The 27,949-nt window shown below is 36.8% G+C and overlaps 4 protein-coding genes across 4 annotated transcripts in view; 2 read left to right on the forward strand and 2 right to left on the reverse strand.

Moving 5' to 3' along the window:
* Positions 1–13,547, forward strand: part of LOC124538352 (metastasis-associated protein MTA3) — a 57,622-nt gene extending 44,075 nt beyond the window's left edge. Inside the window, exons 4-17 of the mRNA XM_047115393.1 lie at positions 2,071–2,264; positions 4,372–4,489; positions 4,933–5,135; positions 5,941–6,129; positions 6,990–7,123; positions 7,440–7,558; positions 8,318–8,418; positions 8,507–8,629; positions 8,748–8,967; positions 9,048–9,269; positions 9,451–9,597; positions 11,618–11,781; positions 12,791–12,897; positions 12,983–13,547. Coding sequence (XP_046971349.1) covers positions 2,071–2,264; positions 4,372–4,489; positions 4,933–5,135; positions 5,941–6,129; positions 6,990–7,123; positions 7,440–7,558; positions 8,318–8,418; positions 8,507–8,629; positions 8,748–8,967; positions 9,048–9,269; positions 9,451–9,597; positions 11,618–11,781; positions 12,791–12,897; positions 12,983–13,202 — 2,261 coding nt within the window. The 3' untranslated portion in view covers positions 13,203–13,547. The remainder of the gene's footprint in view (positions 1–2,070; positions 2,265–4,371; positions 4,490–4,932; positions 5,136–5,940; positions 6,130–6,989; positions 7,124–7,439; positions 7,559–8,317; positions 8,419–8,506; positions 8,630–8,747; positions 8,968–9,047; positions 9,270–9,450; positions 9,598–11,617; positions 11,782–12,790; positions 12,898–12,982) is intronic.
* Positions 13,548–15,080: 1,533 nt separating this feature from the next.
* On the reverse strand, positions 15,081–22,734 carry LOC124538292 (protein hairless). The gene is made up of 3 exons (XM_047115304.1): positions 21,994–22,734; positions 17,295–18,755; positions 15,081–17,212 (listed from the first exon to the last, which is right to left on the reverse strand). The coding sequence occupies exons 1-3, from the start codon at positions 22,166–22,168 to the stop codon at positions 17,184–17,186; spliced, it is 1,665 nt and encodes a 554-aa protein (XP_046971260.1). The 5' UTR covers positions 22,169–22,734; the 3' UTR covers positions 15,081–17,183.
* Positions 22,735–22,995: 261 nt separating this feature from the next.
* Positions 22,996–25,351, forward strand: LOC124538261 (eukaryotic initiation factor 4A-III). The gene is made up of 5 exons (XM_047115251.1): positions 22,996–23,417; positions 23,515–23,850; positions 24,200–24,422; positions 24,498–24,752; positions 24,945–25,351. The coding sequence occupies exons 1-5, from the start codon at positions 23,267–23,269 to the stop codon at positions 25,195–25,197; spliced, it is 1,218 nt and encodes a 405-aa protein (XP_046971207.1). The 5' UTR covers positions 22,996–23,266; the 3' UTR covers positions 25,198–25,351.
* On the reverse strand, positions 25,346–27,601 carry LOC124538262 (ubiquitin-conjugating enzyme E2 J1-like). Its single transcript, XM_047115252.1, has one exon. It carries the CDS (start codon positions 27,296–27,298, stop codon positions 26,546–26,548), a length of 753 nt encoding a protein of 250 aa, XP_046971208.1. The 5' UTR covers positions 27,299–27,601; the 3' UTR covers positions 25,346–26,545.
* Between the last annotated feature and the right edge of the window lie 348 nt (positions 27,602–27,949).

Raw genomic sequence — 27,949 nt, forward strand, 5'->3', positions numbered from 1 at the left:
ATTCAAATTCGCTGTTACATCGCTACAACTATAGCTATCGGAATTAATGCGCCGCTTGCCTTAACATCCAATCTTTTTGTTCCCCTCCCCCTTTCTACTAATGCCAATAATGGCCTTACTATATCGAGCTAAATGGACGATGTTTGGCGATATATCTTTTGTGTTTATTTTAACTGTTTGCTACCTAACGACCGGTTTTTACTAGACATCGTTATAATTTTCTTATAAAAGCGCCCTTCTCGATCTCTACGTATCTCTATGCGGTTAACTTGATCAGTAATTGATTAATACCATCGCACAATTTTAATTTTATATCTAAGATTAGTACGTAATTTTATCGATGAAGTCAATTTAGTTGTGTCATAAAAAGTAATTAATATTCGTCATTAGTTTCGTCGATAAGTTTAGGGGCACGGTCTTGTGATACGTGTATGTATTAGTGAGGTATCTGCGTGAGACTGCGTGGTAATAATAAGTAGCCGTTACCACCCCTCGACACCCGAGCCCCACCCCTCCGACCGCACGCGCCGCGTCACCACACAAAAGCCATCTTAACTTAAACCGGTCCTCGATATGGCCAACTTTTAATTTAACGTAATGAATGAAATATGTATGTGACCTAGTTCATACATATCAAACTGCCACTTGGAGAACAATATACAATACGAAACTGTAATATCATTTGATTTTGTTACAAGAAAACCAACATTGATATTCGACTGAGCCAGCTCTTCGCGCATGCCGCGTTTTTTTGTACATAGAATTCGTTGTCTTGTTATGTGCTCGCTGCAACGCTTGTGTGGATAGCACTGCCACTGCATACACATAGTTTCGACAGTTTTTTTATACATACTAACGATATACGTATACATAGATAGCTACTGGAAGCTTTTGATTTATAAAATTAAATATTGGAAATAATAAACTGAAATAGTATGTACTACTCATCATATAATAAAAAGTAAATGTAGTATTCGAATAATAAATCCAAAAATGATATTCGAGTACTGATTGTGTCGAATCGCAATCAGATGAGAATTAATATAAATAAATCGAAACGGCGGACATGTTGTGATACGCGTACGCGTGTCGTAATGGCGGCAGATCGGCGTATAAAAATCATAAGCTGACGTGAGCACGTTTCGCAACGCACCTGCCCGCCTGCCCGCCCGCGCCGACGTCGTCCGCCGGCTGCTGTGTTGCTGTCCCAATGCTCGCACTTGTACTATTTCAGTTTCGCAATCCATTATTACCGACAATGTCGCAAACTTCAATTAAAATAAATATTGTAATTTTATTTACGTATACACTATATTTATTAAAATGCTAGATGTGCCCGTGGCCTTTCACGCGTTTGAATTTAACAAAAAAAAATTATTGTAGCCTAAGTTACTCCTTATTATATCAGTTATCTGCTAGTGAAAAACCCGTCAAAACCGGTTCAGCCGTTTCAGTGATTAGCTAAAACAAACAGATAGACAGACAAAAATTGTAAAAAATGTTATTTTGGTACATGTACCGTGTATTCATACATATGCATTGAGTAAGAAAGGGCTATTTTGATATTACAAACAGACACTCCAATTTTATTATATTGCATTTACGTATACACTATATTTATTAAAATATATTAATCGCGCACCGGTTGCAATGGTGTTAAAACTATTGACTATACAACATCCGCTACTGAGAAAATATACAACATTACTATGTTGGTACGTTTCCATAAATGGTGAACATGATTCACCTATTAGCTCTTCTATCTAGAACACTTCTTCGTTTTGATATATTACGAATAAGTCGTAACACTGACATCATTTCAATTAACTTTATTTTAAGACAATGCATATTCATTTATGAAATTAAACTTATTACAAAAATATTTCCGAATGAAATTAATGATATTATTACTCCGAATTCACTGCAGCGATTTTTCATGTCAGCCAAAAATACAAATTGAAATATGTTCATAATCAAATCATATAATATTGAAGAATTGCAAAGCTTGTGAATTCTCAAAATTATTCGGTCGAAGCCTGTCCATTAACTATTGTGTCATGTTATTTTCAGTGGCGATGGAGGAGGAATCTACAGACTTACCGGGCACAGACGGACTGGCGCCGAAACAGCGGCACCAGGCGAAGCACCGCGAGCTATTCCTCTCACGACACGTTGAGACGCTGCCCGCCACCCACATCCGTGGAAAGTGCACCGTGACGCTCCTCAACGAGACAGAATCGCTGCTCAGCTATCTCAATAAGGATGTGAGTATGTACCGCAAGAGGGACCCACACTGGGAATGCTGGTTAATGTAGATGAGCTTTCGTTTGTTACATTTGTAAAGAAAAACTTCAAATAAATATTGAGACCGTTGATGTTGTTGATGAAAATGACGATGATTACTACAAAGGATCTTAAACTCGTTTATGTAAGCTGTTTATCTTTCCACACACACCTACTCAATACATCCTTCCTGGACGTCGTTAGTTCCTATAAAAACACCGTTAACACTGACATTTTGAAAGTGACGAATTTAAAGCTTATGTTAATACATTATTTCATAGACAAGGATTATTGCTTCATACTATATTATATAACAATATTATAAATAAGCGCTCAGTTATTTGTTTCTATGTACTAAGTATGAATTGTATCATATGTACCATAGTATTTATGAGAGTAATAACCAAGTTTCTCGTTGTTTCGTCTCGGTAGAATCTATACTGCGACACCGTATTAACTTTACGTTTACTTAAATGCTGTAAAATTCAAATAAGTTTATAAAAGCGTTCTTGAATAATATTGTGATGTTGTCGATGTTTCAGACCATTTGCAAATAAAATGAAAAAGTTTCGTTTTGTCCAATGTAAAGAATAAGTTAGGTAACGCAGTACTTAATATAAACACTTTTAATAACGACAGACTTGAACAGAGTGCTTGCTACTAGCATTGCGTAATAGCATTTCATTTCGTTCCCAATGCCTCGTTCGTATAGCTTTTGTTTTACATGAAAGTTATATTTCTCTTCAGAAACGTACCTCTGCTAAATACATTATTTAAAATGTATTAAATTGTATAAAGATTAAATTAAAGTTCTCGTATCGCAATGTGAATGTTTTACGTATCCCTGCGCGTCCGGTACGGATCGCAACTCCAATAATATTCCATCTACGCCAACTAATAAGGAAATGAGCATGCACTTGTCGACTATCTCGTATCGCTGTCCGAGCTTCCTGTTTGCTTTATTACCATCGCCATATAAAGATTTGTATTAAATTTAATCATCGTTTTTGTCGTGTCGCGTCGTTTACAGTCGACAAATCCTAAACTTAATCCTTAACTTAATTTTTGATATCGTAGCCATTTATACTATATTTGACTACGTCGTTAGTCTAAATAAGGCTCTCAGATCACCAGGTTCTTAGCTTCCCAGGTTCTGGGTACAAATCCCAGGTCGCGCCAATGTATTATTATTGGGTTATTCGGTCGGAAAATTCTCAGTAAATAAGGCCCTAAGCTTAGAAGCATGTAAAGCCGGTTGGATCTGGGTGTGATCACAATTCGGAAGAGCCAAGTGCGAAGTGTGTGCACTATAATATATAGTGCGTAATTGGTTTGTCTCCCAAGGGATTAATGACCGAAATCGGACAGACGTCACCGTCATATAACTTAGGAGAGCAATAGTATGCAAAAATTGTTAACGGTTTCAGAAACGAAAATTGGTTATATTTCAACACAGCCGTGGGAATCCTACAGCCACGTGTAAACTATGACACATACAAAGCGTTCTCGATTATTTTTAATTGAATTAAAAATTTTGCCACGAATAATTAGAGTATAAATTAGTTGTTAAATGTACCAGTAAGTTGATTTGAATATTTAAAATAAAAAAAGATGTCTAGACACTTTTTGTTAATCTATTTTAATGTACTCGCCGTGCAACTTGGGTGTGATTTGTAATGTGTAATGTTATATGAAGTTAGACGGCTTCTTTACAATAATTGTAATCTATATTTTAATATTATAAATGTTAAGGTAACTCTGTCTGCCTGACTGTCTGTGGCTCTTTAACGACCAAACTGCTGAACCGAATTTGATGAAATTTCGTATGAAGTAAACTAGAACACCAAAAAAGGACATAGGGTACTTTTTTGCCTCGCATGACAACCGAACCCCTAAAATGCGAGCGAAGCCGCGGGCGATACTAGTCAGACTATAATTAATAAAAAATGTTTCGGAATAATTAACACCGAGCAGGTTCTCATCGTGTCTCGATTATGTGAAAGTTTTTGTAAATAATTATATAAGTATGACATTTATTTCATTTAATATAAATTAATTGATTAACGTATATTTTTCTCTTTGTTTCAGGACGCATTTTTTTATTGTTTAGTATTTGATCCTTCACAAAAGACTTTATTAGCAGATAAGGGAGAAATCAAAGTTGGAAGTAGATATCAGACTGAAGTAACTAATTTATTAAAAGAAGGTGAGCGACGTATTCTGTACTAAAATAATACTAAAATTTAATTTAAATCATGTCATTGAGGTTTTCGTCACATGATGTAAATTGGTATATATGTATATACCAATGTTATAATATCACTAGTCCATTTAATTTCGTCATTAATTTGCTTTATTTAATTAATAACATTTGGGTTGGGCTAATAATACTGGCAGTGCTGTTCGTGGTCTCTGAACTATTCTATACTAACTTCTTTACTACAGAGAGTGCAATTGTGTTTGCGTTCAGCTTATATATAATAATACTTTACGCCCACTTGGACAGTCTCCTCGAGAACAGCTGCCGTGAATTATTCCTGAGCTTAAGAAAGATGTAGGGTAGAGCCCAACAATGTAAATATTATTTTATCAAGGAGAAGGTTTCGACGGTTGCCAAATATGTATGTTTAAACGGAGTGTTGTCGCCAGGCGAGGAGGACAGCCGCTGCAGCTCGGAGCTGGAGACGCTGGTGTGGACGCCGGCGCACGGGCTGTCGGACCGGCAGATCGACCAGTTCCTGGTTGTGGCGCGCTCGGTGGGCACGTTCGCGCGCGCGCTCGACTGCTCGTCCAGCGTCAAGCAGCCCTCGCTGCACATGTCCGCCGCCGCCGCCAGCCGCGACATCACACTAGTACGTCGCCCCATAAACTGCACATATACTATTCATATTCATATTTCGTCTTCAAGTTATCAATGGAACTTTAATAATCCTAAGAAGAGCAAGATACAGCCTGTAAATTCCCTAGCTAAGAACTTTCATTTTGAAAAGTAGACTTGGTGTTAATTCTACTACGCATCTCCCAATGATTTTTGATGGATACACGTGCGGTAGAATTTAATTGAAATTAAAACGACGCTTCCTTTTAATATCAATGTAAAACTTCTATAATAATCAGTATTTACATAAAAATCTTCATCTTGAATCAATCTATATATTGAAAAAAACGGTATCAAAATCCGTTGTGTAATTTCAAAGATCTAAGCATACACAGAGACAGACAGTAGTAAGAGCTTTCGTTTACTATATAAAGAATAAGATATTAGTACAACGTTAACAGTTTCTCAGTCATCAGATAATACAAACCTCTATGTCCCTGCATGTTATTTATATGCGTTTCAATACATACACATGTATTTGTTTGACCCTCTCCGTATGTATATATGTCTGGACAAAACACATTCCGCGTTTCCTCTTAATATCATATATAGCTGTTGATAAACTAAATTTCTTAAAGACTTTTAATAAAAATTTGGAAATTGTGAAAACATACGTGTCGCAGACAGACATTGCAATCTTCGATAGAAGTTTATTGTGTCAATATGATATAACATTTTAAGCGTTCCATTAATAATATACTAAATAATTGATGAAGAATTCCTTTTAGATATGTATTAATAATGAAAGTAACCTCGTCATATCGCGCGTGGCGTTGCAGTTTCACGCGATGGACACGCTGCACAAGTCCGGCTACAGCATAGAGGCGGCGCTGTCGTCGCTCGTTCCCGCGTCGGGCCCCGTGCTCTGCCGCGACGAGATGGAGGAGTGGTCCGCCTCCGAGGCCAACCTCTTCGAGGAGGCGCTCGACAAGTACGGCAAGGACTTTGCGGACATACGACAGGACTTTGTGAGTTTGCTCGAAATCGAAGTCACGTTTGGATACGCCTCTTATGTAAACACACACACACACTTGTATACTATTATATGTATTTTGTCACGATTTCAGGGATTTGTTACAGATTTTCTATCGATTTTTTTTCTATTTGTAAATAATAATATTATCTGGTAAATGGGCTACCTGTTGGTAAGTGTGCCACCACCATTACCACCCGGACATAGATAATGGTACTGCTTTGTCTCTTCTCCACAAACTCACTCACCATTCAAACTGGACCTCAACATTTCTAAATATGATGCTCAGCGGTAGAATAAGTGATAGATGCGGGTATCTACCAAAATGAGATTGCACAAGGCCCTACTTGTAAATTTATTTCTAACTGGCTCTTTCATTGTGGTTTTGATTCGTATTTAACTAATATTATTTTGTGTATATTCAAATCAAAAAAATCAAAAATCAAAATACTCTTTATTGTACACCAGTAAATAAATCACATACATGGTTACATGAAAGATGTACAAGAGGCGGCCTTATCGCTAACACAGCGATCTCTTCCAGGCAACCTTAAGGTAGAGGAAAACATATATAGAAAGAGGTAGGGGTGTACAGAGCAGATATAAACATAATAAATAAATACAGTGTAATATTAATATATTAAAATATATATATATATATAAAATAATGTACAGTATCTGATATCTAAAATGCATACATATATGTATCTATCTAATTAAATTCAAATTATAATGTACAAAAATTAATATAATGTCTCGCGAAAAAATAAACAATAAAATAAGTAAATAATTCTATTAAGTGCAGCAATTAAAGTGCAAGATAGTATTGTCTATTCTCGTTGTATATTCTTTCAGTTGCCGTGGAAGACGTTGAAGAACTTGGTGGAGTACTACTACATGTGGAAGACGACGGACCGCTACGTGCAGCAGAAGCGCGTCAAGGCAGTTGAAGCCGAGTCGAAGTTGAAGCAAGTGTACATTCCCAACTAGTGAGTGTTTGTACCGACACGTCACTACTATCATACGTTCGATTGCTTTGCCACGTCACTACTTTCCTTTACCCCTTTCGATGATTCATTTCAAAACGCTTCTCTTCGTATTTATAAAATAGTTTTTATTAAGTATATTTTACATGTAACAAAGCCCGATCCACGAGTCGGACATTTTTCGATTTAGACAATTTATGTATTCTGTAATCCCTATAATAGTAATACAGGGCTCCTAAGATTCGCCGTCACTGGCGTCGCTAAGGAGCCTGTGACATGTAAAGTGGTACAAACTGAAGATGATGTGATGCAATTGCAGCAACAAGCCGAATCCGGCGCTGGTCGCGAACGCCGCCGGCGCGGCCAAGGCGGCCGTGCTCAACGGTGGCACCAACGGCACCGCAGCTGTCGCGCCCAGCCTCTGCGCGTCCTGCCAAGGTACCTGACGCTATACTACTTACATTCACTTATCATTTGATGTCAAAACTGCCGTGCTATATCTTTACTGCCGTTTACTGACATCTGATCGATTTTCACTCTTGATGGCATATTAATAAGAAAAAAATTCTCTATCTATATATATCGGAGATTTACATTTTTACCGCGTTTTTAGCTCATAACTCATAATTAAATGTATGTAGATAACAGCGTTATAGATATACAACGGCAGAAAAATTCTAATTACAACTTCGCCGACCATCCAATATGTATTCATAGTCTTCAATGATAGCAGGTCAATTCAGTGTCATAATTTGCTTGTTTATCTTTACCGCTTCGGTAGTTGAGATAGGCTACTGTGTACTATTTTAATGTATTACTTGAATAATTAAGATTTTTTGTCGTCATGTTAAATTGTATAAATAATGTATTAACATTTACGTTTACTCAAGCCAGGTTCGACGGATTTTATCATTTGTATGTTGTCAAAATGTCACCAGCAACTATAATGAAGATTAAAAAAACTCTCTTCCCCAACAAAACATTAAAACAATACTTCTTAATCGTCATTCATGTAAATGACATTAGGCATGTCATGGCATGTTTATATTATTTTAGTTTTGAAAGCAGATAATCATAATCTTGTTTAAGTAGTACAAATATAGTGATAAACTATCAAAGATCGATACTTAGTTATTAATCGAAGAAAAATATTATTAATATTTTGTATTTACAGCCAGTTTTTTTATTTAATTTCAGTGACAAATTCAAACCAGTGGTACTCGTGGGGTCCACAGCATTTACAATACAGATTGTGTGGCTCCTGCTGGCAATATTGGAAGAAATATGGTGGGCTTAAGGTGAGATAGTGCAATACTCACTTTGTTTAAGCTTTATCTAAGGAAGTAGACACTAGGTAAGCTTATAATCTTTTTTTTGGTAACACAGACAGCGGGTGTGTTCGGAGAAAGCGAAACGGAAGCGGCGCGCACCGGACGCGCGGAGGGGGAGGATACGGCGCTCTCGGTCTCACACCGCCCGCACCGCTGTACCGTCATCAACTGTGCGAAGGTAGAAACGATTGTTTACTTATCATTATTACGTTACATTTTAATAATGCATCGGTAAGTCGACGAGCGACCGGGGCGAGACCCCGCAGGACATAGAATGTATCGGGCACGCGTTGCAGGAGTTCAAGCTGCGCGCGCACCTGGCGCGGCACGTGGCCACGGCGCACGGCGGCGCGGGCGAGGGCGCGCGGCCCGTCATGAAGACGCGCGCCGCCTTCTACCTGCGCGCCTCGCCCTTCACGCGCCTCGCCCGCCGCCTGGCGCGCGCGCTGCGCCGCCCGCGCCACTACGCGCGCTCGCCCTTCTCGCCCATCAACCTGCACCAGGTCAAGCACGAGTGTGAGTATGGCGGCCCGACTCTCTCGTTCGATATCCTATGCCACCGAATCGTCGATTAATCTTCCCATGTACATGCACAGGTACGATAGCGATGGCGGGCCTCGGCGCGGGTGCGGAGATGCGCGGCGCCGGCCCGACCGGCGTGCCGCGGGTGCGCGGGGCGGTGGGCGCGGTGGCCACGCGTCTGGCCGTCGCGATGGGCACGGCCGCGCCCCGCGCTCAGGAATGGCTGACGCTCACTCCGCGCGACCGCATGCCCGTGCCGAACCACGTCGCCTTCCCCAAGCCGCCCAAGGCGCCAGGTTAGTCAGCATCTGTCGCTATACCGTCATCATAATATGAAGAAACTAATGTCCTTGAAAGGAATTTACTTATATGAGCATAATTTGTACTATATTAATTCTTTTATATCTAAAACATAACATGAGCAGATGAAAGTAACGCTGGATAGACGTTGCATAGTAATATCATGTGCGCCGGCAGACGGCAGCCTGATGTACGAGCGCGTGCTGTCGCGCGCGGAGCAGGAGGCGCGCCGCAGCGAGGCCAGCGCGCCGCCCGCCAGCCTGGCGCCGCACGCGCCGCCCGCGCTCAAGCGCCGCGCCTACGACGACATCAACGGCCTCGACAGTCAGTATCGCCCCCCTAGCCGCAGCTCCTAACTTTGCGCATTCCTTTCACAAACGTTCGTCTGATCGTCTCAAATGTTAAGTTCTCGTACCTACTGTAGTCAGTAGGCACGAGTATTTTTCTTTAAAAAATATTAGCAATATTATTTGAAACGATCAACGAAAAGTTTTAACGATTTCATATTATTTTAATGGAGGACTTGAATATCAATATGCCAAAATTATCAGATCAACTAGTTTCAGGCTTGCTTCGGTGCAATTTTAAGCAAGCACAATTTATTTATATAAAACATTGTACTACAACGAGTATCTATAGCATTTTTGCAAAGTGTTATGTAGTATTATGTAGGAGGGCCATTTCAACATATATTAACACTTTCACTCATATGTAAATAAAATTTCTTTAATCATATCTAAACTAAAATCTGCATATACTTACATCTCGTAAGATATTTTACTCCAATAATTATGCAAAAATCCAGTATTTATTTACACTACACATGTTGTGTAACATGCTGTGCTGCACAAGATTCCCCACTCACAGATTTGGAGTAGGTTTTGAAATCCGTATTATGTATATCAGTATGAAAACCCGAACGTGTCATTTTTCAGACGTACGATGACGTCACGCGAGCAACAATAAGTCTATAATGTAACCATCATAATTAGAAAATAAATTATAGTCTATCTAGTTTCGTGTCTTTTTTTTCTCAAGATTAAGCTATTTCATGAAAAATAATGATTGATGAAGTTTAGATTCCTTAAATGCATAAAATAAACTTACTCAGCAAAATCGTTCGAGAATTTTTAGTTATAGACTATATAAAAAGTACATTTGATTATACTCTTTTTACGGGTTCTGCTTTTATTATTATAACCAAGGCTAGACCAATAAGAGTTGAATGCTTTTGAATGATGAATAATGTCGAAAAAAATCTCAATAATAATTAATTGATGTGCAAAAATGTTCTGACTAACAGAAAGACATATTGAAGATTTTTAGATTTAAAAAAGTAAATCCATTCTATAGTGACAGTGCCCACTACATAATCTTATGAAACGTCTTTTAAATAGTATGCATGGTATTGTGTAACAGGGTTACGCGTAGATAGAAAATAAAAATAATTTACAGCGTCCATATTAAGGACAACGCCATATAAAAAAATATTAAAATAATCGAAATGTTTTTTTTTTCTTCTTACATTCCAAAAATATTTCTTAAACAAGTTACTAGTTTAGAGAAACGGATTTATAAAAATTAAGATTTATATCTTTATATTATATTTTTTTAATTTATAAACCTTAACTAAATCATGTTTCGGTTTTCAAATATTTTTCGAAATATAATAATTTCTATGAAATGAAATTTCTCTTTTTGTGCTGCTTACTTTGCTGGAGTAGCAACAGGTTTGAAATCATAAAAACACTCTTTAGCAAATAAATATTTTTACACCGATTCTTTTCATTCCCCACGCCTTAATTTAGTTTTTTATACGCAGATCAACTTTGTAAGTCTGTCCCAATGTTGTATTTTGCGAATGATTAATATTTAAGTACCCTTGTAGTGTTAACGCGAACAGCGAGGTCCATGAAGTGGTGTTCTGTGACGGTAATATTCGAGCTTATATTGGTTGGTAATTCGATGTTGTTACTTAAATTATAAATTTTAATTCTACTCATAGTTTTAAATGTCTGTGACGCTTTTTTCTATCTACGAAATTCAATCATATTGGTTCGCCCGGTAATACAACATACGGCTAATCGGTAAACATTATTATGGAAGTCGTGGCATTTCCTGGAGGACCAATTGAACTGGAACTATACAATTTAAACGATCCTCTGAAAAAAATATTTCGAGCATCTAAATTGTATCGTTTCTCAAATTGCATTTATTCTTGTAATATTATCAGTAGCTCATCGACTGCCACACTACCACTCGCCAGTTACGTTCCGCTAGTAGTGCTACTAAATGTTAGTAATCGTTCCCTTTACTGTGAGTGCTGACTTGCGTGCGATTGCAGGAGGTGCGAGCGGAGCCGCACGCGAGGTGGCCGCGCCGCCGCCCGCCAAGCGGCCCAACAAGCACCCCGCGCCCATGCAGCGGCCCTCGCGCGAGCAGTACGCCGCCATGTGCGCGCGCGCGCAGGCCACCGGCCAGCCGCTGCCTGCGCACGTCTTTGCGCACGTATGTATCATTCTGATAGATTATATTTCAAAATTGTAGGAAATCTTTTCCATATGACATATGTATAGTCTATTCCAATGGGAAGAGGAGAAAAAGTAAATAAACAACTTTGACCTTGAATTGATATGTCATTTGCGTTCGACTAGTGAGGTCAAAATAATTGAATGAATGGGTAATTAATGCTAAAGAACGATATATTTTTTTTGATTTTAAAAGTAATTTTCCGTTTAAACAAAGTCAGGTCGTAATAAAAAACTTCAGAGAATTCCGAATATGCATCCGTGCACATGATACGAAAGATGAGAGACGAATGTTTTTCTTAACATTGTATTATTTTCAAAACTATAAAATTGCTATGCACAAAACTGATCTACATTTCGAGATAAGAGATTATTTTTAAGTAAAATAATTCTTTTAACATTTTTGGCAAAAATATTATTTTTATGTAAAAACCTTACTGTATAAAAATAACTTTTTTATCTATCGTTAGGTAACTTTTTACGTTTCTTATAAATAATTCATATTATATATTACAACCAATTAAATAAATATATTTAAAAAAAAATATCTATAATGAATTTTAAAACTAAAATAATATATTTTTTATCTGTATAAATTCATTCGTCTACATTCGTTTAGCGAACATGCCTAGTTGAGGCCTCTATTTTTAATGTTCGTCATCGAGAAATGGCGTCTTGAATGTCGACAAAACTGTTTTCGTTACTTTGGAAGTGAAATTAAAGTGGATCTATGTAGTTTAGTGAAATATTGTTGTATTACAAATGAAGATATATTAATCAAGAACTGTTTGTAGTTAATCTTATAGTGGAATTATCAACAAAACACTTGTGATATTGAAAAATACGGTATGTTTTGAATGTCTCCTTTTGTCATTGGAATGGACTATATATACTCGTTGGTTATAATAATACCACATTAAAAACTACCAGTATAGTCACATTAGAAATAAATTATACATGCAATCGATAGTAATTATTATCGTTCATAGGTAAACGGCAAACCGACAAATTTGACCGGTCGTGGGGGCCGACGTCACGTTATTTCGTGGATGGACGCACCCGACGACCTCTACTTCAGAGCCACCGAGGTCGCCAAGTACGTCTCCCTTTCGTCACTCGCAGCACTACTACGTAGCAAAACATATAATCACGCCAGACTCATAACGCCCGCTCCTCCCCAGGGCCGCTAGGAGGACGCTGAGCTGCGGCGAGCTGCGCCGCGGCGCGCGCGCGCCCTGGCGGGCCATGCGCAGCGCGGTCGGCGCCGCCAGCCTGGGCGCGGCGGCGGGCGGCGCGGCGGGCGCGGGCGCGGTGGCGGCCAAGGCGGCGGGCGCGGGCGCGGGCGCGGGCGCGAGTGGCGCGGCGGGCGCGGCGCCGCTGCAGTTCGTGATCCTGGACTGACAGGAGCCGCCGCGCCCGCCGCACCCGCCGCACCCCTACACCATGGAGGCGCTGCTCGGCTGAGCCGCCCCGCTGTATATTGCTCGTGTACATAGCCCCGAGCGGCCCGCCCACGGACACACACACGCCCCCGACCTTCGTGAAGATTGTATTTTTGGTAATCGAATCGCCGACGACGGATTCTGTAGATAATATTTTAAACTATATTGTTCTTATGTGGTTTGATCTGGCGATGAGCAAAATAATGTATTTGATACATAAAACGATATGTAAGTCTATTTCATTCGGAGATTCATTGTAGGATAATTTACAATTTTTTTCATAAATAAAGCACAAATTGGAAAACTGCGTATTTTATTTTGACATATAAGTTTCCTTTCTTGTCTTCCTCGATATCTTAATACTTTTTAGACTTTATTCAAAACCTACAAAACAAAGTCTGAGTTAATTAGTAAATAAAATATAATTTGATTCTATGAGCGCTCCTTCGTTCGTACTTTAGCAATCTACTATTAGATTTTCAGCTATTAACTTCAGTGAAGTTTTAACAATAACGAACGAAGCGGTCACATTGGTTGTGTTATGCAGTTTTACGCAAGAGGTTTGTGAGGCATTAAACTGTAATGCTCAGTTCTCATTCGCTTATGTAATGCTAGAATCTTAACTGTTAAAATTCAGGTGGATGATGTGCATGTGTGGGATCGCTCTAAAAGAACACTGGAAATCGTGAGAATTTTCGTTCATCCAGTTAATGTTATGTATCAGTTGTTGTATGTTACCTTAAATGCTTTAAGTTTAAATTTTATTTATCGGATACTCTAATAGAATTAAACTATAATAATTATAATCCATTTCACAAAAATTTCCTTTATTATATATAAATATAAATTAGTAGAAAAAAACAAATAAAAATTATACTTTACTTTATAAATTAGTACTGTTTTTCGGTTTTGCCTCCATTTATACCTTCCTTCTTTATTTCCTTGTCGAAATAATTGCATACTTCAAATAGAGATAATATGGACAAACCAAAAATCTTTTGATTTGCCTTCAGATCACTTTAGTAAATTTTCTTTTACTACGCCTCCGTGGTAATTGCGGCCTTGGATTGTAGTATATATTAACTGCATTATCAAATTATTTTATACAGGAAAAAATAATTCTACTTAAATTAAATGTTAGTGTTGTTGGGGAACGCCATTTGACAACATAATTTATGGAAGACAGTTACAAATTAGTAAATAGTTAAGTTTTAATTTTGACATTAATTACCAAATCTACACTAATGAACTAGTAGCTCCCAAGTCGCTGAACCTGTTTTTGGACAACAGTTTATATTTAAGAATATAGAAATATTTAAACTGAGAGCTTGAACTGGAAATAACCATTATCATGTTTAACCAAAATAGAAAAACGCAAGATATTTCTTGTATAATGAATGTTTTCATTTTAATCTATTTGAAAATGAGAGCAAAAATTTATATAAATGAAACAAAAAATAAATCATGCAGACTGTAATGTTTATTTGAGTAATATTTCCAAATTATAAATTGACAATCAATAAAATTTAAAGTCGGATAAGCAATCGTGACGTCGTATGAAACATTAATTTTCATGTAGTTTACTTTCGCTGTAGCGAAATATAAATAATTCTTATATGAATATAAATAATTCATACAAGCCTTTCTTTCTCTGCTTAAGTTTCATTTTGGTATTCAGAAAGTTTCAATAAATATTCAATTTAGTTACTAAATCCACTAAAATTTCTTTCAGGATTATAACTATCTACATAAAACTGTAACAAATGTGTCAAAAAACACGCATTAAAGATTGCAGGTTATGTTGTTATTTAAATTATAAAATAAATAAAACCCCATATTTTAAAAAGTTATATTTATTCGAGTACATAACTACATCTTAAAATAAATGGATAATAGCTATTATTCCGCGTGATAAATATGTTTTAAGTTGATTTTAAGACACCTGCATCGTCACGTTTTACTTTATTCGAAAAGCGCTATCACATACATTACAAATACATGTTTGCATAGAAAAATATTTTACTTTGCAATAACAGTAGCTAAACAACATCGTGTGCGGGAGGAAACTGAGTCTCTAATTTCTATAAACCCTACACAGTAAGAGTAATATTTAATGGCACATGTGTGTACTTTATATAGTTTTTTATAACATTTTCATATATTATTATGTAAATAATACAAATCAGTTAATTTCAGTAAAACTTGAAAGTAATACAAAGATTAAATCTATTTAGATTTCATCATACAAACTAAAGTTCACAATTACAGTCATTTCGAACGGAGGCCATATTGCAGTGCACTATTTTAGTATATATTAACATATAATTTACAAGTTATTCTATACACCTCATTTAATATATTAGGCTTATAGTGATATCATTTTTATGAAATCTAATATAGATTTAACCTTATCGAAACTATGCAAGTCGTGTCATTAATTTATCGACATAAATATAAACAGGCGACACAGAGATAATCAGCGTAAAAATTATACAAGTCAGTTTCATCCCAGTTACAACATCGATAATTAATAAGTTGTTCCCTAAGTTTACTCAGAGTTTAATTGAGCAGGTTCTGTTACATCTACATTTACACTAAGTCAACTTTGTTGGCGGACAATGGTTGTTACAGTAGGCCTCCGATTACACGACTATTTTATACAATTCCATTAATGATAAAATTACATCAGAGTCAGTCCCGTACCGTCGCTAAACTGTCCTTATAATACATAACCCCATACTAAAATTGCAGAAAACTACTTCTATATTTTAATCTCAAAGCCTTCTCTCGTCGCGCGACGCCCGGGCCCCGCGGCGAGGGTCGGGGGCCCTGCGCTCGGCTCTACATAAAACTATAACACGACAGACACAGATGGTCGTCATAATCGCCATAAAATACTCAATACAAAAATACTGTACAATTACCATAATTAATTATTATTTCAAGGTAATAAACTCTTACCGATGTAAATCATAAGCGGTTACTGCTCATAGAATCTACGCCCAGCTTTCATCAATAATACACCATTCACAAATTATATACAATGTCTTTTAATATACATGTTACATAGACACACATCCAAATTTGATCCCAAAAACTGTAGTCTTTACCTCGTTTATTTTCTAAATTAAATAATGAGATCGAACGTAGTCATTCTTTATGGATTTCAATGAGTATGGACCGAAATGTTTGTACCTAATTTGTAAATATTATATCAAAACGGATACAATTACGACAGAAAAAACTGCATTTTATATATTTATCAAAAGATCAGGAAATTCATTCAGGTAATACTTTTCATTCATAAATATTTTCAATAATATCTTCTTTATTACAAGGCACTGATCGTTAACAATCGATAACTGTATTTTTGTTTCGTTTAGATCTTAGCATCTTATTCTTAAATAATAGCCAATATTAAAATATTTACTCGCAGTTCAAATAATTCGTATGAAAATACACACATGACTCTGCATACATACATACATACACTTTATGCTAAAATAAAGTCGTTTCAGTATATTATACATATAACTTTGTAAATAAATTTCCAGACATTCAGATCTGCCGGAAAATCACGATATATAAAAATATTGTTCGTTCTCACAGAGGAGATAGTTTATAAACTCTAACCGAGGGGCGAAGCCCCGCGCGCCGGAGTGTAGGTGGGATGCGATTTTTGGACTCGACAGCGCCAATTGGTCAACGCGACGTTGGAATGTTTGCAGACACCCGTCCGACGACATATATTTAAACGATATTATACTTTATTTTATGCTTCAATTAATCTAAGAGTCTTTGAATAACTTTGTATAGTGTCAACATCGCATTCGTATGGTAGCGAAAGGTTCGAACGTCTGCCGCGCGGCGAAGCCCTGCCGTGCCGTTAGTGGAGCGCCGCGCCGAGAGCCCGCCGGGCGGCCCGAGCTCGGCGGCGTCCTCAGTGCTTCGACAGGTTCAGGGGCAAATCTGAAACATATAACGTACCATAACAATCTCCGTACTCGCCTACGGCGAAAGGGCACACGAATGTTGTCCACTATGTGCGTACCCGAAGTGGGCTCGTCCTTTGGGATGTGGTCGGTCAGCAGCGGGTGCGCGAGCGGCGCCCAGGGGCCCGGCGGCGCGCCCGGCGCCAGCGCGTAGTGCATCCACAGCGGCGCGGGCGCCGGCGCGGGCGCGCGGTACACGTGCGGCACGTAGCCGTACCCGAACACGTACTGCGCGCCCGCGCCCGCCCAGTCGTCGCGGCGGTAGGGCGCGGCCGGCGGCGCGGGCCAGGCGCGCGGCCCGTACGGCGACGTGGGCGCCGCGTACGAGCGGAAGGCGGGCGCGGCGCCGGGCTGCGGCGGCGTGGGCGAGTCGCGCGCCGCGCCGCGCCCCGGCGAGCCCAGCGTCAGCGCCGAGTACCGGTACCGGTAGTTGTCCGGGCTGGGGCTGAGGTCCGGCGAGTTGACGCTCGACGGCGACTCGGTCTTCAGCGAGGGCGGGTACGAGTGCGGCGAGCGCTTCGCCTCGGGCGACCGTCGCGTCGGGCTCTCGTCGGGCATGCTGAGCAGCGAGTGTATGCTGTAGCTGCTGACGTTCTTCGAGACGGTGGTCTCCTTCCGGGGCGCGGTGCCGTTGTGGGGGCGGGCCGACGCGTCGGCGGGCGGCTTGTGGGGCGTGTGGCTCGGGCCCGGCGACGGCGGATACGACGCGGTGCTCAGGGCGGGGACGGTCTTCGCCCTCCGCTTCGTCACCTGGTCCTCTAGGCTGACGCGCTCCATCTCCCGCAGGATGCGCTTCCGCGGCGAGACCATCATGTGCTCCTGCCGACAGCTCGCCAGCTTCGCGTTCACGAGAACGGGGAGCGATGCGATCTTCTCCCGCAGTCTGTCGACTGTGCGAGTCAGTTCTTTGCGCCTTATCGCGGATTTCGTTTTTTTATACACTCTTAACTTATGATACTGATATGGTTTTTTAAGTTTCATATGATAGTACTTCTCCCGGTCGAAATCCGTCCACCTGTCCTCCTCCATTTTCGTTTTCGAATCAGTCGGGGCGTCGACGACATCTTCGCTTTTGCAATTCTTACTCTCCGGCGAGCCGACTTCGCCGTTTCGTTTTTTATCGCAGAGGCCATTGGCGAGAGTCTTGCGAAAGGTTCCGTTGGGTAGCGTGTCGTGATAGTTCGTGTCGAAGGGCCTCCTCCGCTTGAGTCGGCTGGCGGCCTGTATGTGCGCGTTGTGCAGGGTGGTCGGCCTGCAGTAGTACATGGCTAGCTCTTTGGATAGGTTGCGGCGCGGCGTGGTCTGCTTCCAGCAGTGGTCGCGGTGCGAGGTGCAGGGCGAGGAGTGCAGCGAGGAGTTGTCGTCGGAGAGGGAGAGCGAGGCGCAGGGCGGCGCGGCGTGCGGCGGCGTGGGCGGCGCGGCGGCGGGCGGCCAGAACGTCTTGCGCGGCACGGACACCCAGCCCGCGCGCTCGCCCTCGCGCGCGCTTCCTCGTACCAACTCCAGGATAAACTTTCCATCTAAAAAACAAAGCATTGTGTCTTAATATTTTGTACTTTATAGAACGCATTTATACGTTATGACTTTGTTATTTAAAATATCGTCGTGTATTTGACTTATTTAGAACATTAATTTAATTCATAAGAAACTATAACAAATTTAGAATAACATTATAGTTATTTAATGATAAAATCACAAAACCAATACAAATACAGTGTCAAATTGAGTACATAGAAATCAAATCCCAATGCACCTTATTATATTTACTTAAGATATGGTGCAGTGGACATAAACCAACAATACATAATAGTTAGGTACGATAACTTTTATTTATTTATAAGTACATTTATGCTTTGTAAACATAAGAATAATAATAAAAATAAAACATGTGCTATGATTATTATTATTATAAGCGAACTATAAAACTAACTTAAAGCAATGTAATCTGTTTTAGCAAATAGTCTTGTATAAAAGATAATTTGATTAATTTGAAACCTGACACGTCACCATTTGAATATCGTTATTTGAATGCAGATTTAAGTTTAATATATACAATACTAGTAGTCGCCCGTGGCTTCGCTCGCGTTATAGGGTGTTAGTTGTCCTGTGCATTTTTTTCAAACGAAATTTCATCAATTTCGGTTCAGCGGTTTGGTAGTGAAAGAGCGATAGACAGATAGAGTTACCTTTACATTTATAATTTTAATATAGATATAGATATTGATGTGAAATTGTGAATGATAGACGTTTGTGTGAATTGAAATAAAGATGGACCTCCAGACCGATATCGGCCACAGCAAAGGGTACACCCCGTTGTACACAGAACGTATTATAGCGCACAAGTGTGGGCACAAACACTGGTACAGGTAATCCTATAGAACGGCAAAACACAATAGAAAAAAGATCAGACGGCTCAACTAATTTACGTGCTTTCTGAGGTATGGGAATACAATCGTCTATTCTTAGAAACCTGGATGCTACTGAGAATTTCTAGGCAGAAAAGCCTGATGACTGTCTAAAACCCAACCCGAACCTTAAGCCTCGAAATATGCAGCTATATATAGCTACTCAAACTCCGAAAAAGTCGGGTAGAGTTTGCCATATCGTTTCCTGTCGAAATATCAATATCCATAATGGGAATTATTTATTTAATTTGACAACTACACATGAATTTTAAAAATTTCAGTTTTTTTAAAGCTCTGCTAAAATATTAATCTTTACATTCACATAATAAACTTAGCTATTCTCTATGAAGATGGGAATACATATGGTTGCTGCTCGTACAGTTGGCAATTACTTTCACATGCCAGTCAATTGTTATCCGGTTGTCTGTTATCTGACAAGCAATTAGACTGCATAACGACGGGTGTCTGTTGAATCGGCACGTGTTATCTTACGCGACGGCCACAGGCATGCCAGTGGCTGACCAAATCATTCTTCTTCTTCTTCTCTTGAATTTTTTTTTCTACTTAACCACAGATTCTACCAGTAAATCTATGATATTGCCATTGCAAAAACAGGAAACTGTATAACTGGCTTGTATTTTCCACTCATCAGTGAACTGGCTTGGGTATGTTCCTTGCAAATATCAGGCAAGTAAGTAAACAAATAGGCAGGCCCTATTAATTTGCATCTGTATCCACAGAATACTAATTACTTATGATTTTAACTAGTGTGCGCACTACTGCTTAGTTTTAAAAGCATGTGTATCACTGCCTTTAAACATATTTATGACACAAAATTGTCTTTGATTTGAATTTGTTTACTACTATATTACACCTATAACACATAATGAAACAAAAACTTGTATGGAAATATTTTGTGATATTACTAATAAAAGTATGTATGTACCTATGTTAGATTATAAGACAGTCTTATAAATTTATTGTTTTTTTATAGTTTCTATTATTTTCTGCATTAGTACATTATTTTTAAAAAAAACTTTTCATTCTTTCATTGACCATATAATAAAGTGAATAATTAAATTTAATAATGATGTAAGACCCTAAGGTCATGCATTCCAGTGTTAGCTTTCACAAATGGTTCGAAAAATATATTCCCTTAAAAAAACAAAATGTAAAAAAAAATTGATAAATACTATAAAAAGATTTGTTATTAAATTATTAATTATCTACAAATTAACAACATTAGGTGTCACTTCTCTTATTTGAGTAGTTACTAACCTATGGAATGTATGATTTGCATATCTCGTAAGTGACACTTGCCCTAAATGATTGTTTATAAAACAAAAATGTGCTTAGTCGGGGGTCAACTGAGCTGGTTGGTAAATATGATCATGTTTATTGAGATACTATCACTACTTACATTATATAATAAGGTTGGTATGTTTCACAGACACAACATTGAGTGATTTTCGTCATCTATGTGTATATATGCAGAAACATATAGATGAGAATTAACTAAAATTCTAATGGAAATTAAAGTATCCAAATTACAATCATATTTTAACTGATCCCTTTAATTTTTAAATAATATAATATGCAAACAAAATATACAAAATCATGCTTACATTTACACCTGCTGTTGCTTATATAGTTTCATGCAAATATAGTAATAATTTTTTTTTGATTATGAGCAAATACTTATTACCCATTTATTAATATCATATTAACCTCAACATCAAATCTTTTAATAGTTAAAAAAATCACTTGTATTTTCTTTGATGATGTAAGTAATCTTTATAGTGAGGGATTACCTTTCTTGCGAAGGTCAGGTACATTTTCAATTATATTCCTACTAAATTATATTTTCACACATATTATTCAATTAACTTAATTTTTTTACTATAATAATTTCGAACTTGATGACTTTTGGTTCATTTTAATTAGACATTTAATTTCCATAAGCTAGTAAAATATCTAACATAATTTGTCTATTAAAACTTTATAAGTCATAAAGCAAGATTCCAATTTGGTTATAAGCAGTGTGTTTCCGCAAGGGTGCCTTCAGCTTCTTACAAAACAACAATGACACAGAGGTTTGCGCACACAATTGGCAACTGCTCACTCAAATGTAGCTGTATGTGTTTATCAGAGCATGAATAACTTTCTAGTTTTTCTTACTCTGATAAATACTCACACTCAACTTTAGATATATGAAGGATTTCATTAAATATGAACTAAAAAAAGAATCTTATAGCATTAATTCTGTTTAAAATCAGCTATCACTGAAGATTGCAGAATATTTTTTGTTGATTTTTTTTTATCAAAATAGACTTGACATTTAAATTAGACTGACCTTTATAGAATTTAAGCCTTCCACCCGACGCAGCGGGAGTTGAGCTGTGCACAGGAGGATCGTCATTGACACCCTTACTACTGCTGTTGCCATTCACACCATGTCTTCTGTCTACTTCTTCTGTCATTTTGGTACATGTTGTCAGAGTTGTGTTTGTTCCTTCCTGTATATGCATTTCATTTCTGCCCGCTCATACAGCACACGAGCAACACTTTAGTCCGTATATTCTCGCCATCTTGCACCGAGTATCTACGGCAGCCCGACACACACCACTCGCTGATTTGCATCGACATTCAATATTTCCGTCAGAGTCCTCATCCTATTAGGGACACCTGCGGGAAGCTCGCCTGACACTCTCGTAAACACATTACCGACACGGTATCCACCGAATTCAGGCACTAATTCGATCAATCCCGTTTTTTAGGACACATTTACGAGTTCACCACTGCCTAAAATATTACAAAACAAAACCGTGATGCCGGATTCCCGATTATAATCGGGCCCACGACACAACTCGATAAAAAGCTGTTCGTTTTTCAGTACATAGTTCATTCACACCCAGCATCCATTTTGATTCGTTCAAAATCCAAATATAATCGTTCATTTTGGCCACAAATAAACTTGAAATCAGAATGCGTTGTTAAATGCGTTCAGTTTTTACAATTAATTTTGAAAAAAAACATAAAATTTAAATTAAATTAATCATATTAATGTAATGAAAATACGTTTCATACGTTTAACGTAAAGCGCACATGTATTTTGATTCAATAAATTACCAATAAGATAATATAATCAACATTGTACGGTTGTAAAATAAAATAAAAATAATTTATGACTTTAACAAAAACGTATGATTAAAAAAAAATTAAGTTAAGAAATTATGCGTGAGTAAAGGATCATAATATTGAAAACAAAATTAAATATACGAAAATTATAAAATACTTTCGGTATCATACTTTTTGGCATCCTTATTGCTAAGCTTCTATAGTCTACTGCTTAATTTGACGCCATATTGGAATTTGTTCCATCATACTCACTGATATCCACGCTCAAGTGGTGTTATTGGAAATTAAAATAATTAAATAAGTTATTTTGCTGAAATTAATAAACAATCATACTATAAATTTAAAATAAAGAACATTTTGAAAGATATATCTTCCAAAAGTGTTACTACACTAAATTCTGTGTAGTTGCGTGCTTGTGTAAAATTTATTTTCTTGACACGGTTTTGGTTAATGTTTAGAAAGTTTTGTCGGTACACGAACACACAAATATGACGACGTCGGAAGTATCATACAATCGCAAAATAATATCAGAGGATTTATCAAATGTCGAATTCGACACTAGCGAAGATGTTGAAGTTATACCGACATTTGATTCCATGAGTCTTCGTGATGAATTATTACGAGGGATCTACACTTACGGTAAGACAACAATTCCTTACTTTTGGAGCTCTTCTGTAGTAAGCTTTATGTAGGTTACATGCTATTACTATTTTATAAACAATTTGTGTTGTTTTAGGTTTCGAGAAGCCTTCGGCTATACAACAAAGAAGTATTTTGCCAATTGTTAAAGGTCGTGATGTGATAGCCCAAGCTCAGTCAGGTACCGGGAAAACAGCAACATTCTCTATATCTATTCTACAGTCACTAGATACTACACTTCGTGAAACACAAGTATTAGTACTCTCACCCACACGTGAATTAGCCACACAAATCCAGAAAGTTATATTAGCTTTAGGCGATTTTATGAATGTCCAGTGTCATGCTTGTATTGGAGGAACGAATCTTGGTGAGGATATAAGGAAACTGGATTATGGACAACATGTTGTGTCTGGAACGCCTGGAAGAGTTTTTGGTAAGAAAAATAGACATATATCGTACATTTTGTTATTAAATTCAATTACTTATGCTCATTCTGGTTACACTTTAGAAGAAATTAATGTTGTATAGATATTTTTTCTTAGTTAATTGTCAACTTATCCAAGCACAAGAAATAATTGAGAATTATAACAGGAAAACTTTTACTTTATCCACATTTTCTATTATAATGGTACCATTATTCATAGACATTGATATCTGTTAAACTTAACAATTTGAACAGCTCAACCATTTTAGTAAATTAGTTAAGAGTTTTATTAATATTGACATTTTTGGAATATAATTCCAATACTTTTTGTTTTCTTATATTACACAATTTTACTCAGATATGATAAGAAGGCGTGTACTCCGCACAAGATCAATCAAGATGCTAGTTCTTGATGAAGCAGATGAGATGTTAAACAAAGGATTTAAAGAACAGATCTATGATGTATACCGTTACTTACCACCAGCAACTCAAGTTGTACTGATATCGGCTACACTCCCTCACGAAATTCTTGAAATGACTTCTAAGTTTATGACTGATCCTATTAGGATTCTTGTAAAACGGTTAGTAGTTTGATTTTAATTATAAGATTTAAGTAAAGTGTTCTTGGTTTATAATTTAAAATTTCTATATGACAGTGATGAGTTGACCCTGGAAGGTATCAAGCAATTCTTTGTGGCTGTAGAACGTGAAGAATGGAAATTTGACACTCTTTGTGATCTATATGACACCCTGACAATAACTCAGGCCGTAATTTTCTGCAACACAAAGAGGAAGGTGGATTGGTTAACACAGAAGATGCAAGAAGCTAATTTCACAGTAAGCTCAATGCACGGTGACATGCCACAAAAGGAGAGAGACAATATTATGAAAGAGTTTAGATCTGGTCAAAGGTAATTTACGATTTTTTGTCTTTAAAACAATTCCTATACCATTTTCATTATTTGATTCATTCTAATTAAAACAATTATAATGAATCATTTGTTAGTAATTAATAATAATATCCTTAATATAGATATTGGTTATAAATGTTTTTTTTAACTTGAACTAAATTTATCATATTGAGATTGATATTTCTATTGCAGCCGGGTTCTTATAACAACTGATGTCTGGGCAAGAGGAATTGACGTACAGCAGGTCTCTCTAGTTATAAACTATGACTTGCCTAACAACCGTGAGTTATACATACACAGAATTGGTCGATCAGGTCGTTTTGGTCGTAAAGGTGTTGCTATCAACTTTGTCAAATCAGATGACATCAGGATTCTTAGAGATATTGAACAGTACTACTCAACACAAATCGATGAAATGCCAATGAATGTAGCAGATTTAATTTAATTTCTCAATTATTTCTTTAACCTAAGCAGATACATATGTTGGATATTTTTCCACTCACAAGTCTTAAATGAGTAACTTTCTGTATGCATAAAAACTATGATGAGTCATTTGTGCAAGTATTTGTATTTAAATTACAATAAAATATAACTCTTAACTTGTTTTGTTTTATTTAATATCCATAAGATATGAAAAATCAATCCAAATTACAACTTTATCAATATATATAACAAGTGCATCAAATTTTAAACACAAATAAATTCTCTATTATGTAATATACAAGAATCTACAATTATCATAATATTAAAGTTGATTTAATTTCGTAGTAATGTCACCAATTTTAATCTAGTATATATATATTACAGCTAAGTTTTTGGAATGTATCCACAATCATAAAATATTTTACAAATTAATGGTTTGTATTTGGAAAGAAAAAAAATTACAAAAGGAGGAGATTAATATTTACAATTAAAAGTAATTACTACTTAGTTTTAATCCTTATCCATGAAAAATAATATAGACTGTATATATTTCACAAAAAGACTAGAAATAAGATAAAGATAATTTCTGACATAAAATTATAAGCCAAAGAAGTTTTAGAAACTATACTGCTTTTATTATTTATTTAATAATCTTTTTTCTATGAACTGAAGTCACATTATGTTTGAATCTAATTTTCTCATCAATTAAGAAACATGACATAAAGAAAATATAACTTGGTCAGTTACATAATTGTTAAATAAAATTTCTATAAAAAATAGAACAGCAAAAAGACATTGTTTTTTGGTTAGAAGTTGAATTATACAAAGTATTTTGTAATGCAACATTCATATAAAACACTAAAATATATACAGGTAGCCATTATTTTAATTTACACATGATATGAAGCTAAATAAATCAAGCATATTCAGATGCTTTCGGTTGCTGATCTACAAATTGGCATTGAACATTTGTATGTAAATAAAAATATCCTAGGAACACCAATAAAATAATCACCCCATCTTAACAAAATATCTAATAATTAATTTGAAGCAGTTAATTAATCAATAATTTTTAACAATATAAAACAAAAAATAAGTTTAACTTATATTTATTATATGCCTTAGACTTAGATAAGCTTTTTCAAAAGGCCAAGATTTCAAACAATTAAAATTGGATCAATTTTTTTATCGTTCAATTTCACAAACAATTCCATACCATATGATTAAAAAAATAAAATGGAATTTTAATGATTATTTTTCCCTAAAAAGACCCATACTTGATTTTGCTTTTAAATAAATTTATTTAATTAATTGTATTATATGATGTAATATCATGTACACATATTTTATTTAATAAACACTTGTTCCATTTACAATTCAGAATCAGCAAGAGCATTCCAGCGCCTATATATAAATATTCCTATTGCTCCAATCAATAGAGCTACCAGGATTTCTGTCAACTGATCTAAGAAACTAGTCGTAGAATCTGAGGATTCCAAAACCTGTTGGGTATACTGTACTGTGTTTTGAGGTTCAAAAATGGGTTCTCCAAGGGGTTTTTGAGCTTGCTCCTCTTCTCCTTTGAATGCTATTTGATTTAAAACGGTTTGCTCTTCTTCGGTTATGGGTTTAGCGGCAGTAGAAGACAGCAATTCAGCAGTTTGACCACATTGTGGGCACACCCAATTGCTTGATTTTTTTGCAAGGATCTTTCTTTCCGCAGGAGAATAGTCTAAAGATCCAATCGTTCCTTCAGCTGGTGTAGGCATAAAAGCAATTAGTGCCAATAACGCTGTCCTTATTGACCACGATGGTTGCCATGTCTCTGGGTGATGGCCGGATATCGATAAGCAAATTTTTTTGTTAACTTCGAACCTTCCATTTGGTGTTAGTAGAATAATATGAGGAGGGTGCATAGGATATTCTTTCGGCAATAATATCCTACCGTGATATATACCATCTTCGAAATCGGTTCCCCTAGGGCCACGCACTGTAAAGTGCCACTCAAATAAATTGTCTTCTAGTGGTCTTGCACAATATTCTTCGGTAGCTTCAGCTAATTCAATGGCCTCTCGCATAAGGCGTTTTACACCAGGACATTTTGTATTGTATTTTTCAGCCATATTTAAAATATGCCAAAAATTTACTTCGAGGACGATAAAGATCGCTTAATTTAACTTCCGTCAAAATATAAACGATGGGTAAAAATTGACAATGTTGTGGTAAATTAATAATGAGCTGTGACGAATTTATTAAAAGCTAAAACAGGTGATCACCAATCAGAAACGCACAGATGTTTAAGTGTTAATATTATGAAAAACAAAGACAAATCAATTATCTACATATACATTATACTTGTCACAGAACTTCTATCATTGTATAGTAAGTAGTAACAAAATTCTACTACATATAAGAGTCACAGTTGCTTAGCATTATTTTATAATATCAAAGTTATTTTATAATGCGTTATATATCTTTATCTAACAAGATAAGCTAAGTACTCAGTAAAGAATATTGATGAAGTATACATATTAGATATAAGAATTATAATCTTATCTGAATTTAGAAGCAACTATTCGAATTTATTCGTCATGTTCTCGAGTACTCGACGAGTAATAATCGTTACAAATAAAATGTTTGTAAATTAAAACATTTACAACCCTAATTAATTAAAATGGATTGATGATAATTTATAACAATTCTTCTTTTATTTGGTTAGATAAGCAATATAAAATTATTTGAATATATCTGTTTATTAACAAGTGATATATAAA

This window comes from Vanessa cardui, chromosome 20 (genome assembly GCF_905220365.1).
Source record: "Vanessa cardui chromosome 20, ilVanCard2.1, whole genome shotgun sequence".
In the NCBI taxonomy this organism is placed as follows: domain Eukaryota; kingdom Metazoa; phylum Arthropoda; class Insecta; order Lepidoptera; family Nymphalidae; genus Vanessa; species Vanessa cardui.

Excerpts from the sequence above, each read along its gene's own strand:
- LOC124538292 (XM_047115304.1), bottom strand. The coding sequence starts at position 22,168 with ATGCATATACAGGAAGGAACAAACACAACTCTGACAACATGTACCAAA. Across the intron at positions 18,756-21,993 it reads AAGGCTTAAATTCTATAAAG|ATGGAAAGTTTATCCTGGAG; the intron begins GTCAGTCTAATT and ends TTTGTTTTTTAG. Across the intron at positions 17,213-17,294 it reads AAAGGACGAGCCCACTTCGG|ATTTGCCCCTGAACCTGTCG; the intron begins GTACGCACATAG and ends TATATGTTTCAG.
- LOC124538261 (XM_047115251.1), top strand. The coding sequence starts at position 23,267 with ATGACGACGTCGGAAGTATCATACAATCGCAAAATAATATCAGAGGAT. Across the intron at positions 23,851-24,199 it reads AACGCCTGGAAGAGTTTTTG|ATATGATAAGAAGGCGTGTA; the intron begins GTAAGAAAAATA and ends AATTTTACTCAG. Across the intron at positions 24,753-24,944 it reads GAGTTTAGATCTGGTCAAAG|CCGGGTTCTTATAACAACTG; the intron begins GTAATTTACGAT and ends TTTCTATTGCAG.
- LOC124538262 (XM_047115252.1), bottom strand. The coding sequence starts at position 27,298 with ATGGCTGAAAAATACAATACAAAATGTCCTGGTGTAAAACGCCTTATG.